The 14,208-nt window shown below is 36.8% G+C and overlaps 1 protein-coding gene across 9 annotated transcripts in view; it reads right to left on the reverse strand.

Annotated features, from left to right (window-relative positions):
* LOC126299316 (coiled-coil domain-containing protein 177) overlaps window positions 1–14,208 on the reverse strand; it is a 265,518-nt gene that overhangs the window by 87,455 nt on the left and 163,855 nt on the right. For 5 of the 9 annotated variants that reach the window (XM_049991135.1, XM_049991137.1, XM_049991134.1 and 2 more), the window contains 2 exons: window positions 9,324–9,429; window positions 7,469–7,645 (listed from right to left, as the gene is read on the reverse strand). In XM_049991135.1, the coding sequence (XP_049847092.1) occupies window positions 7,469–7,645; window positions 9,324–9,429 (283 nt within the window). The remainder of the gene's footprint in view (window positions 1–7,468; window positions 7,646–9,323; window positions 9,430–14,208) is intronic. The other 4 variants (XM_049991138.1, XM_049991140.1, XM_049991141.1 and 1 more) reach the window with 3 other exon arrangements.

Raw genomic sequence — 14,208 nt, forward strand, 5'->3', positions numbered from 1 at the left:
AGATTAATTTAGCCAAAACCTGGTAAAGACCAGAAAATTTGTGCAACTGAGGCTGATTCTTCAAAATATTAGACGCAGGTATCACTACCCAAGTTTTTACCAATCTGCTAGGCACTATGTGAGCCACTATAATGAATGCCAATGACAAAGTACATGTTGTCATTACCTCTGGGGCATCTGATACCAATTCTGACTGCAACAGTGCCATTCCACTGGATTGGAATTTACCTCTTGTGGAGGTTCCCAAAATCAACAAATAGTAATCAATGGATAACTGTTTGCTCTGGCTACCTCAACAGCTACACTGTCACCAGTGCTGATCTGATTGCCAAAGCTCCAGAAGTTGTAAGGTCCCTTGAAGAAGACATCATTTTGAAGCAAAGAGCAACCCATGTGATGGTCTCTGATAGTGGAAGAGTTTCCTAGTTGTGACTAATATCAGAGTTTTCCAGTTGCAACTAGTATCAGGGGTAATTTCACATTGTGACATCACCCCAAGGTGACAACGCTCTACCACCCTCAGATGAATTGCATCCCAGAATGCTTCAGTAAGATGCTGGTGGATATGCTCTCGATGCACACTGATGTTGAACAGTGAGATTGAGATACAATAGTGCCATTGTGGCATTGCCAAATAACACAGTGAAGCAGGGCACTACAGGTTTCAGACTGCTATTTTTTTCCCAAGATTGTGAGCCCAGAATGACAACGGATACAACATTCCTGTTCCAGCCAGATGATATTCACGATGACTACATGAAACACCTCACTACCAGGACTGATCAAGTAAGACAGCTGGCTTCTATTTGGCCCCTGACCTCCAGGAGAAGGATTGAGAGTGCTGTACCACTGAGCACTGGTCAGTGAGGTAGAGCCCAGGAGACTTTCTATGGATATTCAGGCCTTTGTGGGAAGTGGGACTATTGGTAAACTTACTGAAACATGACTTTGGGCCTTATTGTATCCTTCATCACTCTTGTGACATTAAGGGTTAGGACCTTTCATCAAGGAGTCATAAGCACAGAGGCACCATCATTATTGTATACTTCATTGCTTTTCGGACATCATATACGAAATTAAGAGTTATGGCTCTTCATCAAGGAGACAAAAGTACAGATACATCATCCATGTCCTCTGTATGAAGTTCTACTACAATTATGTGAAACAAATTGATGATTGGGGCTTCTTGTTAAAGGAAACTGAAGGCCTGCTCAATGAACGTAAAGCTTTCATGTAAAGGACTAACTTCATAAGTGCACCACTGACAAGATGTAGACCTCGGATGCTGTAATTGGCATCAGTGAGAACGTCTGAAATGGCACAGGAGAGGAAGCAATGCTACTATCTGTGCTGCATGAAGCGTATAGTAGTGGTCAGTATTGCTCACAGATCTGCTGTGAGTTGCCAGTTCAAACCCAATCACCAGCAAATATTTTTTATTTAACATTTATCATTTCTGGGAGGTTTTTAATATTTCTTATGTTTGTATTGCTTGCATATTCTGGAATATTTGATGTTTGCATAAATAGCAACATTCTTCATCCAAGAAACATTTCTTTTCTGTCTGCACATTTGTGTAAATACTAAATGTGCTTTCAGTGCTAAGTGCTGTACTTCACTGACAACACAGCTTTATCAAGGTTATAAGTTATAACATTGCAGTATAACTCTACTGAAATATCTGCTGTTTCTTGCAAATCAAAAATCAATTGCAAGAACTCAAATAGAACTGACTGCTTAAGAATAAATGCTCTATGTACACCATGCCCTAAATTTTTGTGTAATATAGTTTGATTCGGACACTTTCGGCTAAAACATAAAATTGCTTAAATTCTCCACCTCTTGCCATATCAGTCTTTCTACTAAATTGACTTTATCAGCTGTCTTCTTGTGATTCAGGTTGTTGCATTTGGTTTCCCAGTTTGAATTATAACTAGCATTAATAATGTTTATTGGAAGTCAGCACCACCTCTTATTTTCAGTGACATAATAAGTTTTGTTGGCAATAGCTTTTGTGAACTAATCTTGCAAAGCCTGATATGAGAGCAGACACTTTCTTGGAAAAGCATTCTGAAGCAACTGAGACATCATAGTCAATATACAAGGTTGAAACATCTCAATAAGGTAACTTTTTTCAACTTAAAGACAATGTTTTATTTGTTATTTTTATTACTATTATCACACATTTTTGTCCTCAATGCTATGTTTGCAACTTTTAATGTTACATGATTATTCACTTTTTTGTGTTTCATTCTTTTTTTCTCTTCCCAATATCTTTTCATTCTTTGGCTGTGTTTTTGGTCTGTCCATATTTTCCCTATTTTCTTCCTTCCTTTCTTTTACTTCAAATTTTGTGTTCATAATTTTGTTTCTGAATTTGTCTCTTTCATTCATCATTCCCCTACTGATTACTGTTTGTTTTAGGTCATCTTCTACTTCTTGATTTTATGATCATGTTTGTGAGTATGACAGTGTGTTTGTATAATTATTTGGTTTCTTCATCCCTATACTATCCCTGTGTATTTCTCCAGAAACGTTTCTGAGGATTTTGCATTTTTTTTTCTTTTTTTTGCCTCTATGATGCCTGATGCATGGATTGTGGTTGTGACTGATGCCCAGAGTGTTTCTGGCAGTACAATTGTATTGTGTTGCCTGAGTTTGTTCTGTCTTGATATGGTGCTTTTATTTGTGTTCCATGTTAGTTTGTACATTTTCTGATATTTTTCTGTTTGTTCTATATTGGATGTCTTATTTGATCCTCATATTTGTATGTATTTCCTGAAATACTTGAATTTTTGCACTCTGTTAACCTTTCTATATTTTGTGTGCATGGCTTGTGTGTTGTTATTCTTTCTTCCCATGCATTGTATTTTCTTATACATTTGTAGACCTGTTTGGGCAGAGACTTCATCCAAATATTCCAGTGCTTCTTGTCTATTGTTGTGGAGTGCTGCCAGGTCATCTGCAAATGCCTGGCATTCTGTTACTGTCTTGGTTGCACATGTTCTTTCTAATGGAATCATTTTTTATTTTTCTTCCAACTGCTTGATAATTTTGACAAGACCATGTTCAACAAAAGTGCTGAGAACTCATTTATTTATCTGGCTTTTGTATATATCTTGAATTGTACTGAAATTTCTCTCCAAAATTTTATTTCGGATGTGGTGTCTGTGAGTGCATGTTATATGAGTGCCCTAGTTTTTCTGTCTGTTCCATATTCTTCTACTATGTCGAAGAGAGTCTGCCTGTCTATGGAGTCATGGGCCTTCTTAAAGTCCACGAATGTGGCTACAGTGCTGTTCATTACCTGACCTTCAGGAGGGTTTGCAGGTTCCAAATCTGTTCTATATAGGGTCTTCCTCTTCAGAGACCTGCTTGGTATTCACCTATCTTTATACCAGCTTCTGGTTCCAGTCTGTTGAGTAACGCACTTGGGAGAATTTTGTTAGTGAGTGGCAATAATGAAATACCTCTGTAATTATTAGGGTCTGTCTTATTGCTCTTTTTATGAAACAGGTGAATCGACACACATTTCCATTCCTGTGGAATTTTCTTTGTAATGTGTCAATCTTTGAGTTTCCAGATCTTGGCAATAATACCATCTTCTCCTGGGGCTCTATTGTTTTTTTACCTGTTTTATAATCTCATCTTCTTTTGTGATTATAGGTGGTTTTGAATCTGGATATGGTATTGTTTTCATGAAGTGTAACTTTTCTTTAGGCTTCTAACAGTTGAGGAAATTATAAAAGTACTTTTTAAGAATTTTAGAATTTTCTTTAGTATTTCTTTCTAAAGAACCATTTGTTCTTTTGAAAGAGATATTTGGAAGCTTATAATGCTTTATATTTTCCCTGAATATTCTGTAGAAATTTCTCACATTATTTCTCTTGAAGTGTTCTTCAATCTCATTTAGTCTACTTTTGTCAGATGCCATTTTCATACTTCCCAAAATCTTTCATTACTTCAGGACTTTGCAGAAATCCTGCCATGCTTTCACTGTTCCATTACTGCTAAATTTCTTCCACACTCGTAGCCCATGTTCAATGGCTCAATCACTAGTTGCATTCCACCAAGGGAAGTTGACTCCAACACACTGCCTTCAGAATTGTCTTTGCAAGCTCCGTCAAATTCTCTGTTATATTTTAATTAATTAAAACACTTATATAAGTGAATTAATAACTTACAATGTACTCTTCTTTGCAAAATCCAAATCCTGATTTGTAATATGTAAACGAAACACTTTTTGATTTTGACATTTTTGTGGTGATTTTCATTTTTTTATGTACTTAGCCCTTCTATCCCCAAGTCAACCCAATGTGATAAATATTTACACTTCTGGCCATTAAAATTGCAACACCACAAAGATGATGTGCTACAGATGCGAAATTTAACTGATAGGAAGAAGATGCTGTGATATGCAAATGATTAGCTTTTCAGAGCATTCACACATGGTTGGCGCTAGTGGCGACACCGACAACATGCTGACATGAGGAAAGTTTCCAACCGATTTCTCATACACAAACAGCAGTTGACCAGCATTGCATGGCAAAATGTTGTTGTGATGCCTCGTGTAAGGAAGAGAAATGCGTACCATTATGTTTATGACTTTGATAAAGGTCAGATTGTAGCCGATCGCGATTGTGGTTTATCATATTGTAACATTGCTGCTTGTGTTGGTCGAGATCCAATGACTGTTAGCAGAATATGGAATCAGTGGGTTCAGGAGGGTAATATGGAATGCCGTGCTGGATGCCAATGGCCTCGTATCACTAGCAGTTGAGATGACAGGCATCTTATCCACATGGCTGTAACGAATCGTGCAGCAACGTCTCAATCTCTGAGTCAACAGATGGGGACATTTGCAAGACAACAACCATCTGCATGAACCGTTTGACAACATTTGCAGCAGCATGGACTATCAGCTTGGAGACCATGGCTGCAGTTACCGTTAACGCTGCATCAAAGACAGGAGCACCTGTGATAGTGTACTCAATGATGAACCTGGGTGCACGAATGACAAAACATCATTTTTTCAGATGAATCCAGGTTCTGTTTACAGCATCATGATGGTCGCAGCCGTGTTTGGCGACATCGCGGTGAACGCACATTGGAAGCATGTATTCATCATCGCCATACTGGCGTATCAACCGGCATGAGGGTATGGGGGTGCCATTGGTTACACGTCTCAGTCACCTCTTGTTCGCATCGATGGCACTTTGAACAGTGGACATTACATTTCAGATTGTTACAACCTGTGGCTCTACCCTTCATTCGATCCCTGCGAAACCCTACATTTCAGCAGGATAATGCACTACTTCATGTTGCAGGTCCTGTATGGGCCTTTCTGGATACAGAAGTTGGTAGGAAGAGTCCAGAAGACGCAGGCTGAGTAGCACTAGTTAGAGTGGAACACATCTTATAGATCTTATAGTGTAGAATGCTCAGCAAATGGGTGGTCCAGCTATCTCTTGACTACAGTTTGACGGTGGCCATTCAAGTCGACAGACAGCTTGTTATTGGTCAATGCCACATAAAATGTCACACAGTGGTTGTAGCTAAGTTAGTAGACCACATAGCTACTTGCACAGGTGGCTTGCCATTGATAGGATAGGAAATAATTGTGACAGGACTGGAGTAGGTGCCAGTGGGACAATACAGTACAGGTCTTTCAGCCGGCCGCGGTGGTCTAGCGGTTCTAGGCACACAGTCAGGAACCGCTGGACTGCTACGGTCGCAGGTTCGAATCCTGCCTCGGGCATGGATGTGTGTGATGTCCTTAGGTTAGTTAGGTTTAAGTAGTTCTAAGTTCTAGGGGACTGATGACCAGAGTAGTTAAGTCCCATAGTGCTCAGAGCCAATTGCAATTGCAGGTCTTTCATGTAGGCATTTCACAGGGATATGAGCCATAGGGCAAAGGGTTAGCAGCTAGTGTTGAACAGAGACAGATAATAATATTGTCTATATTGCTTGGGCAGCAGAATACTGCTGTAGGAGAGGTGGAGAGGATATTTCTCAGTGGTTATTTGAGGGTTGGTAGGGAGGCGACAGGGGAGACCTGTCCCTGTTCAAGGTGTGGGGTGTAATTTCAGTCTGTGAAGGCCATAGTGAGACCCTCGGCATATTTGGAATCTGTCATCACTGCAGATGCAACAACCATGAGTCACTAAGGTGTATGGAAGGAACTTCTTGGTGCAGAATAGGTGGCAGATGCCAAAATAGAGGTCTTGTTAGAACTAGTATTACAAGAAATAGTAATACTAACTCAATATGTTTGTCAAGGGAAATATTCCTGTGGTAAATGAAAAGACCCTGAACACATTTAAGTTTCCTTTAGATAGTGGTAACTGGTTACAAATACAGTGAGAAAATTCCATGGATGAGAAAATTCATATTTGTGAATGCAAGTTTCTTAGCAAATTATACAGATGAATTCTTCTCAGGAAATTAGCCAAGTTATATCTTCATTTTGGAGTGATGTCAGAAGATTAAATATAAGAAACGAGTCAAAATGTCACTCTGGAATGAAGATACTACTCAGCTCATTTTCCAAGAAGTATTCCGCAAGAAAGTTAATATTCTTCTAGTCACTCTCTCCAGAATTGTTACTATGTCCCTCCCCCTAAAAAATATTAGTGTAAAAATACAAATGGACTTAATAAAGTGTAAGATGGAAATGTACTGAAGATTAAAAGAGTATTATGATTGCATAGACATACAGGCTCTAATGTAACAAAGAAAATGTTCATAGGTGAAAAATAGTTTCAGCCAGGCCTGAAAAGAAACTATATTTATGGAAGAATGATGCAGTAATACTTCCATCTGAAAATAAGATGCAAGCCATATGTAAAATAATTAATAGTTGTGTCTAACAGCAAAATCAGTGAACATACAAGACGTAATGATTTGAATGCTACACATATCAGTGCTTTGGTTACTGATAAGGTACAGGAAATAAAAATGGAAGGTCAACACTAACAACATAGCCATTAACCATAAATATTTGTTGGAAAATATCTTGCATCACCAGCAAACATCACAGATTTGTTAGGATTCCTCCAATTTTCCTGGTACAGTTTTCAAATGGGTTTACAGCCATCATCATCTGGCAACATAAGCTGCTCAAGTAATGCTACGAGCACATTCAAACTTACCACCTTCAGTAATGGAAGTTTAAACTCCATTCAGAATGTCAAATGTAATGCAATAATTTTTCTAAGAAGTGGACAATGTTGCCTCATCCTGTACAATGTCTGCACATTTGCCACATTCATACCATTCATGTTACTTTTTTGTTGTTGTTGAATAATCCAACCTACAATGAGTTCACTGTTCATTCCTTTCCTTGAATGATGATATGGAAAATTTCCACTTACCTTCAGTGAGAGAAAAATAAGAAACTGTAATGAGCTACAGTGAAATAAAGACATCAAGCTTATTAATGTAATTTCACAGGATTAAAAATAGGTACCTTGTTTTCTTGCTTTTGAATTGGTTTCTTTGCTCAGCTGCACTTCCTTCTGAGATCCTTCTGGAATCCTTGAGATGTCAGACGATACATCAAAGGGAGGATAGTTCTCTTTCATTTGGCCCCTATTGGAACACATTAACAATGAGTTTCGAATTGCTCTGCATATCTCCAGCTTATCTGTAAATCAAAAGTTGAGGGGAGTATTTTATTCACCTATGCAACAAAGAAGATACATATACGTGCACGGAATAAGAGAACAGCCTTAAAAATTTGACAACGGCTTGTTTGTGATTCAGGTTTACATTCCAAATGTGATTACATCACTCAATAATGAAGTTTTCTGTTGTGAAGGTAATATAATAATGACTGAATATTTCAATCATTTACAGTGTTCAACATGATATATGACAATACTCAAATACATTTTTAACATTTAGCTATAATTATACCATTTAACCATGCACATGCTTTGCTAATGAAGGTCGTGCAATTTTCTTCCGTATTTTATCCTTTAACTTTCAAGTATGACAATACAGACCTACAATGTAGATACTTTTATGGAGGGGAAAAAACGGTGGGTTTTCAAGTTATTCATCACATTTTGATTTTCAGAGAGTCTGCAAAAATTTTGGAGGGATTTAGAGAAATCATGGAAAACCTAAATCAGGGTGTCCAGATGCACATTTGAACTGTTGTCCTCCCGACTGCAAGTCCAGTGTGCTAACCACTGCACCACCTCACTCAGTTTTATAAAACTAGTGCAAGCATTTTCTCTCCCAAAATAGCTTAATCTCCTCCTTTAACTGGGGAATATTGGAAATTTGTTCTGAGCTCCATAGCACATCTTGATTTGGAAACCCCAGTTTAAGTTCTCTACTTCTACTAGACATTTGTTTAAACTTAATTTACAGTTCATATTTTCATTCTATCTTTTACATGTCTTTAAAATTTCCAATACTATTAACTTCTTTCTTCTTCTTCATCTTCATCATTTTTCAAAAGTCTAAGCCTTGTCTCTGCAGCCACAGTTTCCTCTCTTCAGCAGTCCTATTCATCTCCGCGTATGAAGATCATCCCATTTTTAAAATAGGAAAATAAAAATCAATCCTGAAAAACATATTGTTTTCTGTGGTTCCTCTTTGATACATTTGATACATAAGGTCAAATTTAATCTCCCACATCAGAGAGCTTTTCCCCCAAACTTGCTACAGCATACTATCTTCTTGCTCACTTCTCAGTGAAAGTTTCTTTTAAATAATTTTTTAAAGCTTCCTTTGGACCAAATTCGATAATTTTGCAGATATTTGAAAATTATTCTAAATATGTAAAACACTTGTAAAATTCAAGATTGATATTCAGTAGATTGATATATCTTTAAGACTTTTCTTCAATTGAGTTCCATACACTGATTTTCAGCTAGTGTTCTTCCCTTACTCTTACACTGTTTGTTGTCTTTTCACAATACTTTTCTGCCCCCTTATCTTCCTTGTGACTTTGCAGGTCTTATTTATTTCACTTTGAAAATCATGACACTCATTCCTACTTACAGTAATAGTTACTTCTGCATTTTTTTGAATACTATTAATATTTTAATAATGGCATACTAATTGCTATCCTCAGCAGAAGAAAGAGAGGAAAAGACACAAATGCAATGAATAATACATTTTGTTTTTTAGAACCCCAATCAAAATGAAAATCATCAACAACGTATAAAGGATAATGCTTTAATTTCATTGAAGAGTTGCTACAAATATGACACAGTATTCACAAAGAATTAGCTCTTGTGTAAAATAGTTTCCATTGCTGACAACATGATACAGAAGTATTAATAAACAGATAACAGAGTATTACTCACTTAATCTTTCCCTCTCTTGCACAATATATAATTTATAGACTTCATCTGACGAAAGGCCCAGTTCTTCTCTGTATTCTTCAACACTCTTATGGAGGAGTTCTACGGGCTAAACAGTTATATTGTGTGAGAATGGATCATTCAGTTGAAACACCAATCTTAATATTAAAAAATACAGCCAAAATTATGAAATGACATATGTGATATGACAGCAGATCATTGAGATTCATCCACAACACCACAGAGTAACCTATTAGCTGACAAATTGTTTGTCACAACCACAAGTCTACGTCTATAACTCTTATGCATCACCACATTTAGTAGAAATAAAGCAACTCCATGCACTGGCATATCATAACTCACATATTGGTCAAAGAAACTTTTCTTGTTCCATAGTAACAATTACAGAAAATTATCTCTGAAATAGTGAATGACAAATGAGGAGGATTACTGCAAAAACCAGTAAGAGCCAAGATTGTGCAGCATTCACTGTATTCCACTCTGCTTACTGTTACTGAGTAGGGACTCTATCCGTTGTACCACATCCAACATTTAGACAAAATATTAAGACATTCTTACATTTGTATGTCACCAAAGAGATGGATGCCCTTATCAAACATTCTATTCTAGGTGCAGCATTCTGGAGCTGATATATGTATTTTTATATGTTTTCAGATCAAGTGATTCCCCTGTGTGAAAAAAGGAGCACTTAAGCAACTGCACTGCATGGAAACACATCAGTGTAGAGAAGGATTGATTCTCTTATGGACAAAAAACACTGGCAGTAAGGTACGAAAGAATGGAATAAACATAGTACACCCTAATTGTAGATATAGAGTCTGTTGAAAATTTTATGTAGAAACGTCAATGCAGAGAGAAGTAAAGTTCTGGTTGCTCAATACCAATATATTTAGAAAAAAGTTATCTTTGAAATTGTGTGAAGTAATTGAAACACAGTGACAGATTGTATGTAACTAACAAGACATGTGGTAACAAATTGCAGTGTGTCAGGAAAACGGGGACCAACGAGGAATGTGATAGTAATAGGAGAGTGAAAAAAAAAAAAAAATCGAACACTTAATCTTACTGTTTACATAAATGCCAATGCCTAATATATGCTTGAGTACAATATTTACTTGGGTTAGTAAGTTTGTAATGCTATAGGTAAACTATTACCAGCCCCACAGCAGATTTTGATGTCTAGGGAGTTAATTCTCTTTCAGAAAAAGTTACCATAAGCATTCCATACCTATATTACTATAGTTTTTAGATTCAGATTATTGAAAAATGTTTGATGTTTGTGTTTGCCCCTTACACATGGTCATTTTCCATCATAGCTGAACCCTTCTGCTCCTTGACTGATCTGCCAGTTTTTCTTCAGGCTGTCCCATGCTGATTTGACATAATTATTTAAATAAGAGCTTCAGACATAAAAGTCAACTGAGAGTTTTTAATAATACTTCTTAACATAGGACATTAATTACTACCAGTAAACCCCCAATTCCTTAAAGAATAAAACTCTTGTATAAAACAGCAGATTGGTTGGCACCTCTGCAGCTTGTCAGACGCGCGTATATGAAGCTCTCGCTAAGTTAAGTGATTTAATATTGAAATAAGAGCTAATTTAGTTAATATTAAATTTTAGCCTAGTGTATTTACTTCTTCTCGAGGCTATCTATTGAAGGTTTCACTTTCCTGACCATATTTAGATCAAAAAGGAAGTATTTCATTAAAGCCGGTAGTCACTAATTTTGTTTATGTTTTCAGGTGTAAATTTCACGCGAGTGTAGATTTTTCATTTCTGACTAGAGGTATCGCTTCAAAGTCAAATTAATTTGTGTCTGTCACACAGAGTTTAGGGAGTTAAAACTTTTGAAAGTAAATTTAAAAGTTTGTTTACATTAGTGTTTATTTACAGATTAGTACTGTGGTCTTGTGCCAACTTATTCTCTGCTTTTGTGTTAAGTTTGTCTGTCAAACCATGTGTGACAAATTTGTTGGTTGCCATAGATATTTGAAAGAGGAGGAGTTGTGTGTAGACTGTAAGTTATGGTTTCATTGGGACGAATGTAGTGGTGAGGAAGCGAGGGTAGAAAATGAGCCTTTTCCATGGCAGTGTAGGTTATGTAGAAAGGACAGAAAAATTGCTGAACAGGAGGCAAAAAATTGTCTCCTTAAGGCTGAATTAGATAATGCAACTTGGAATTATGTAGGTTAATGGAGGGAAAAGATACGGGCAACTGGGAAAAGGTAGCAAGCAAAGTGGTGAAAAAGGGAAACACTTGCAAAAATTTCAGAAATTCAAATAGTAAATCAGTTTGCCTTGCTATCTGAAGTGGAGGAAGGGCCTCATCCAGATGTAGTTGAAAGTAGGTTGAAGCAGATATTAGCTTAAAGAAAAAAAGACAGGTTGGGATCAAACCAGAATAGGAGAAGAAGAATTCTGCTTATAGGCAGCAGTCATGGGAGGAGTGTGTGCCAGTAGCTTCAGGAGAAATTAGGTGACAGAAAACTTAAGTCAGCTATGGAGAGACTTTGAGAAGGAAGATCAGGTGATTATAGCTGGGGGAGCAGGAAACAGCCTGGCTATGAATCCAAGATACAGTATTAAGAGTGACCTGGACAAAATAGGAGCAGAAACTGGGCACACGAATGTGGGGTTCGTGGAGGTCTTTCAGAGCCATGAACAGCCCTCGCTAAACACTGCAGTAAGGCATGCTACCACTAAGCTGAACAGGATGCTCCAGACACCGGCAAAATCTCACATAAGTGTTGTTGCAGTTAATGCTATTGGTAGGTGGGGATACACTACACACGGCCTGCACCTGAATAGGAAGGTGAAAAATAAGTTAGCTTCTCTATCAGCAAAAAAAGGGGAGGGGGGGGGGCACAGTCACACAAAGGGTGATCCCAGTGGTTAATGGGTCCAGGCAGACAGGTTTTTTTTAGGTTAAATCCAAAGTCCAGACAGACAACAATCAAGATAAATAGAATAAAAGAAACTTCATGTACAGTAAATTGGAGCAAAGCTAAGGGTAGTATCAACTTAGTCCATCAAAATACGAGGGGAAAAAAAAAATAAATAAATAAAAAAAAAGTTGATGAGCTATTAGTGCGTTTAGGTGATCTCAAAAATAAAAATGAGATTGATATACTCTGTCTGTCTGAACACCATGTAACTGTAGGGATGGACAGTGTCAGTATAAATGGTTATAATTTAGCACCTTACACTTGTAGAGCTAGGATGGATATAGGAGGAGTTAACATCTTCATAAAACAAGGGTATAAATACAAAATTGTAGAAGTAAGCAAATTTTGTGTTGATAAGCACTTTGAGGTTTGTGCATGTGAACTTCAGTTAGATAATGTAGTACTGATATTAGCAACAGTGTACAGGTCCCCATTAGGAGACTTGGAGCTATTCCTAAAAAGGTTTTGACTCCCTATTATGCTGTCTGTCAGACAAAAAGAAGAAGTCATCAATCTGTGGTGATTTCAGGGTAAACTTTCTAAGTAATTCTGATAGGAAAAGTGAACTAGAAATGTTATTAACAACATATAACTTAAAATCAGTGGTCAATGTCCAAACACATATAGCTCAAGACAGTAGCACTCCAATAGATAAAGTACTTGTACAGAAAGAGGATGTAAAACAAACACATGCTTTCCCTGTGGTAAATGAATTGTCAGACCATCATGCACAACTGATTCACCTACAAAACCTAACAGGGTGTACAGTTGAGAAACCATTAAATAAAAGTGTGAGGTTGCTCAACGTGGTATCTATAGAGCACTTCAGAAAAAGTTTAAGAAATGTTAATTGGGGAGATGTATATAATGAACCAAATGCTAATGATAGATGCAACATATTTCTTGATAAATTTATATCTCTTTTCAAACATTGATTTCCAAAGAAAATTACTAAATGTAACACCACACACTTTTCAAAGAAACCTAGGATTACTACAGGTATTAATGTGTCTTTAGAAAGAAAAAGAAAACTGTATGAGACAGCAAGAACTAGTAAAGATCCAGAAGTAGTTTCACACTATAAAAATTATTGTAGCATTCTGAGAAAAGTTGTAAGGAAATCAAGAAATATGTAGGTTAGAGAAGAAATTAACAACTCCGGCAATAAAATCAAATCAATATGGAATGTTGGTAGAAGGGAGACAGGAAAAGTAACCACTGGGGTAGGTAGTATTGCTATTAAAGAGAATGAGGCCATCCTAACCAACAGTACACAAGTAACTAATGTATTTAACAACCATTTCTAACGTGCAGGAGAAAAAAATTGGTGAGAATAGTTCAAAAGAAAAAGGCCAGGCTGTACATTGAAGAGTCAGTTTTGAAAAATTTTAGTCAGATTAAGTTTCATCAAACAACGTCTGGTGAAATAAGAAAAATTATTAAATCTTTGAAAAATAAATGTTCTGTTGGAGTAGATGACATCTCTAATAAGATATTAAAACAATGTGGAGCAATTACAGCTCATGTTCTGAGTCACATATGAAATGCATCACTAACTCAAGGCATTGTCCTAGACGGGTTAAAATATGGCACTGTCAAGCCTCTCTACAAAAAGGAGGACACCACAGATGTCAATAATTATTGGACAGTATCCTTGCTTACAGCATTTTCAAAAATCTTCGAGAAAATAACGTACTCAAGAATGGTTAGCCATCTCAACAGTAATGGGATACTTGGTAAATCATAGTTCAGATTTCAAAAAAATGTCGTTCCACTGAGACAGCAGTATACAGTTTCACTGTCCACATAATAGAGTCTTTAATTAGTAAAATGTCACCCATAGGAATTTTCTGTGATTTGTCCAAAGCATTTGATTGTGTGAATCATGACATTATGTTAGAGAAATTACAATTCTTTG

The sequence above is a fragment of the Schistocerca gregaria genome, chromosome X, assembly GCF_023897955.1.
Source record: "Schistocerca gregaria isolate iqSchGreg1 chromosome X, iqSchGreg1.2, whole genome shotgun sequence".
Taxonomy (NCBI): domain Eukaryota; kingdom Metazoa; phylum Arthropoda; class Insecta; order Orthoptera; family Acrididae; genus Schistocerca; species Schistocerca gregaria.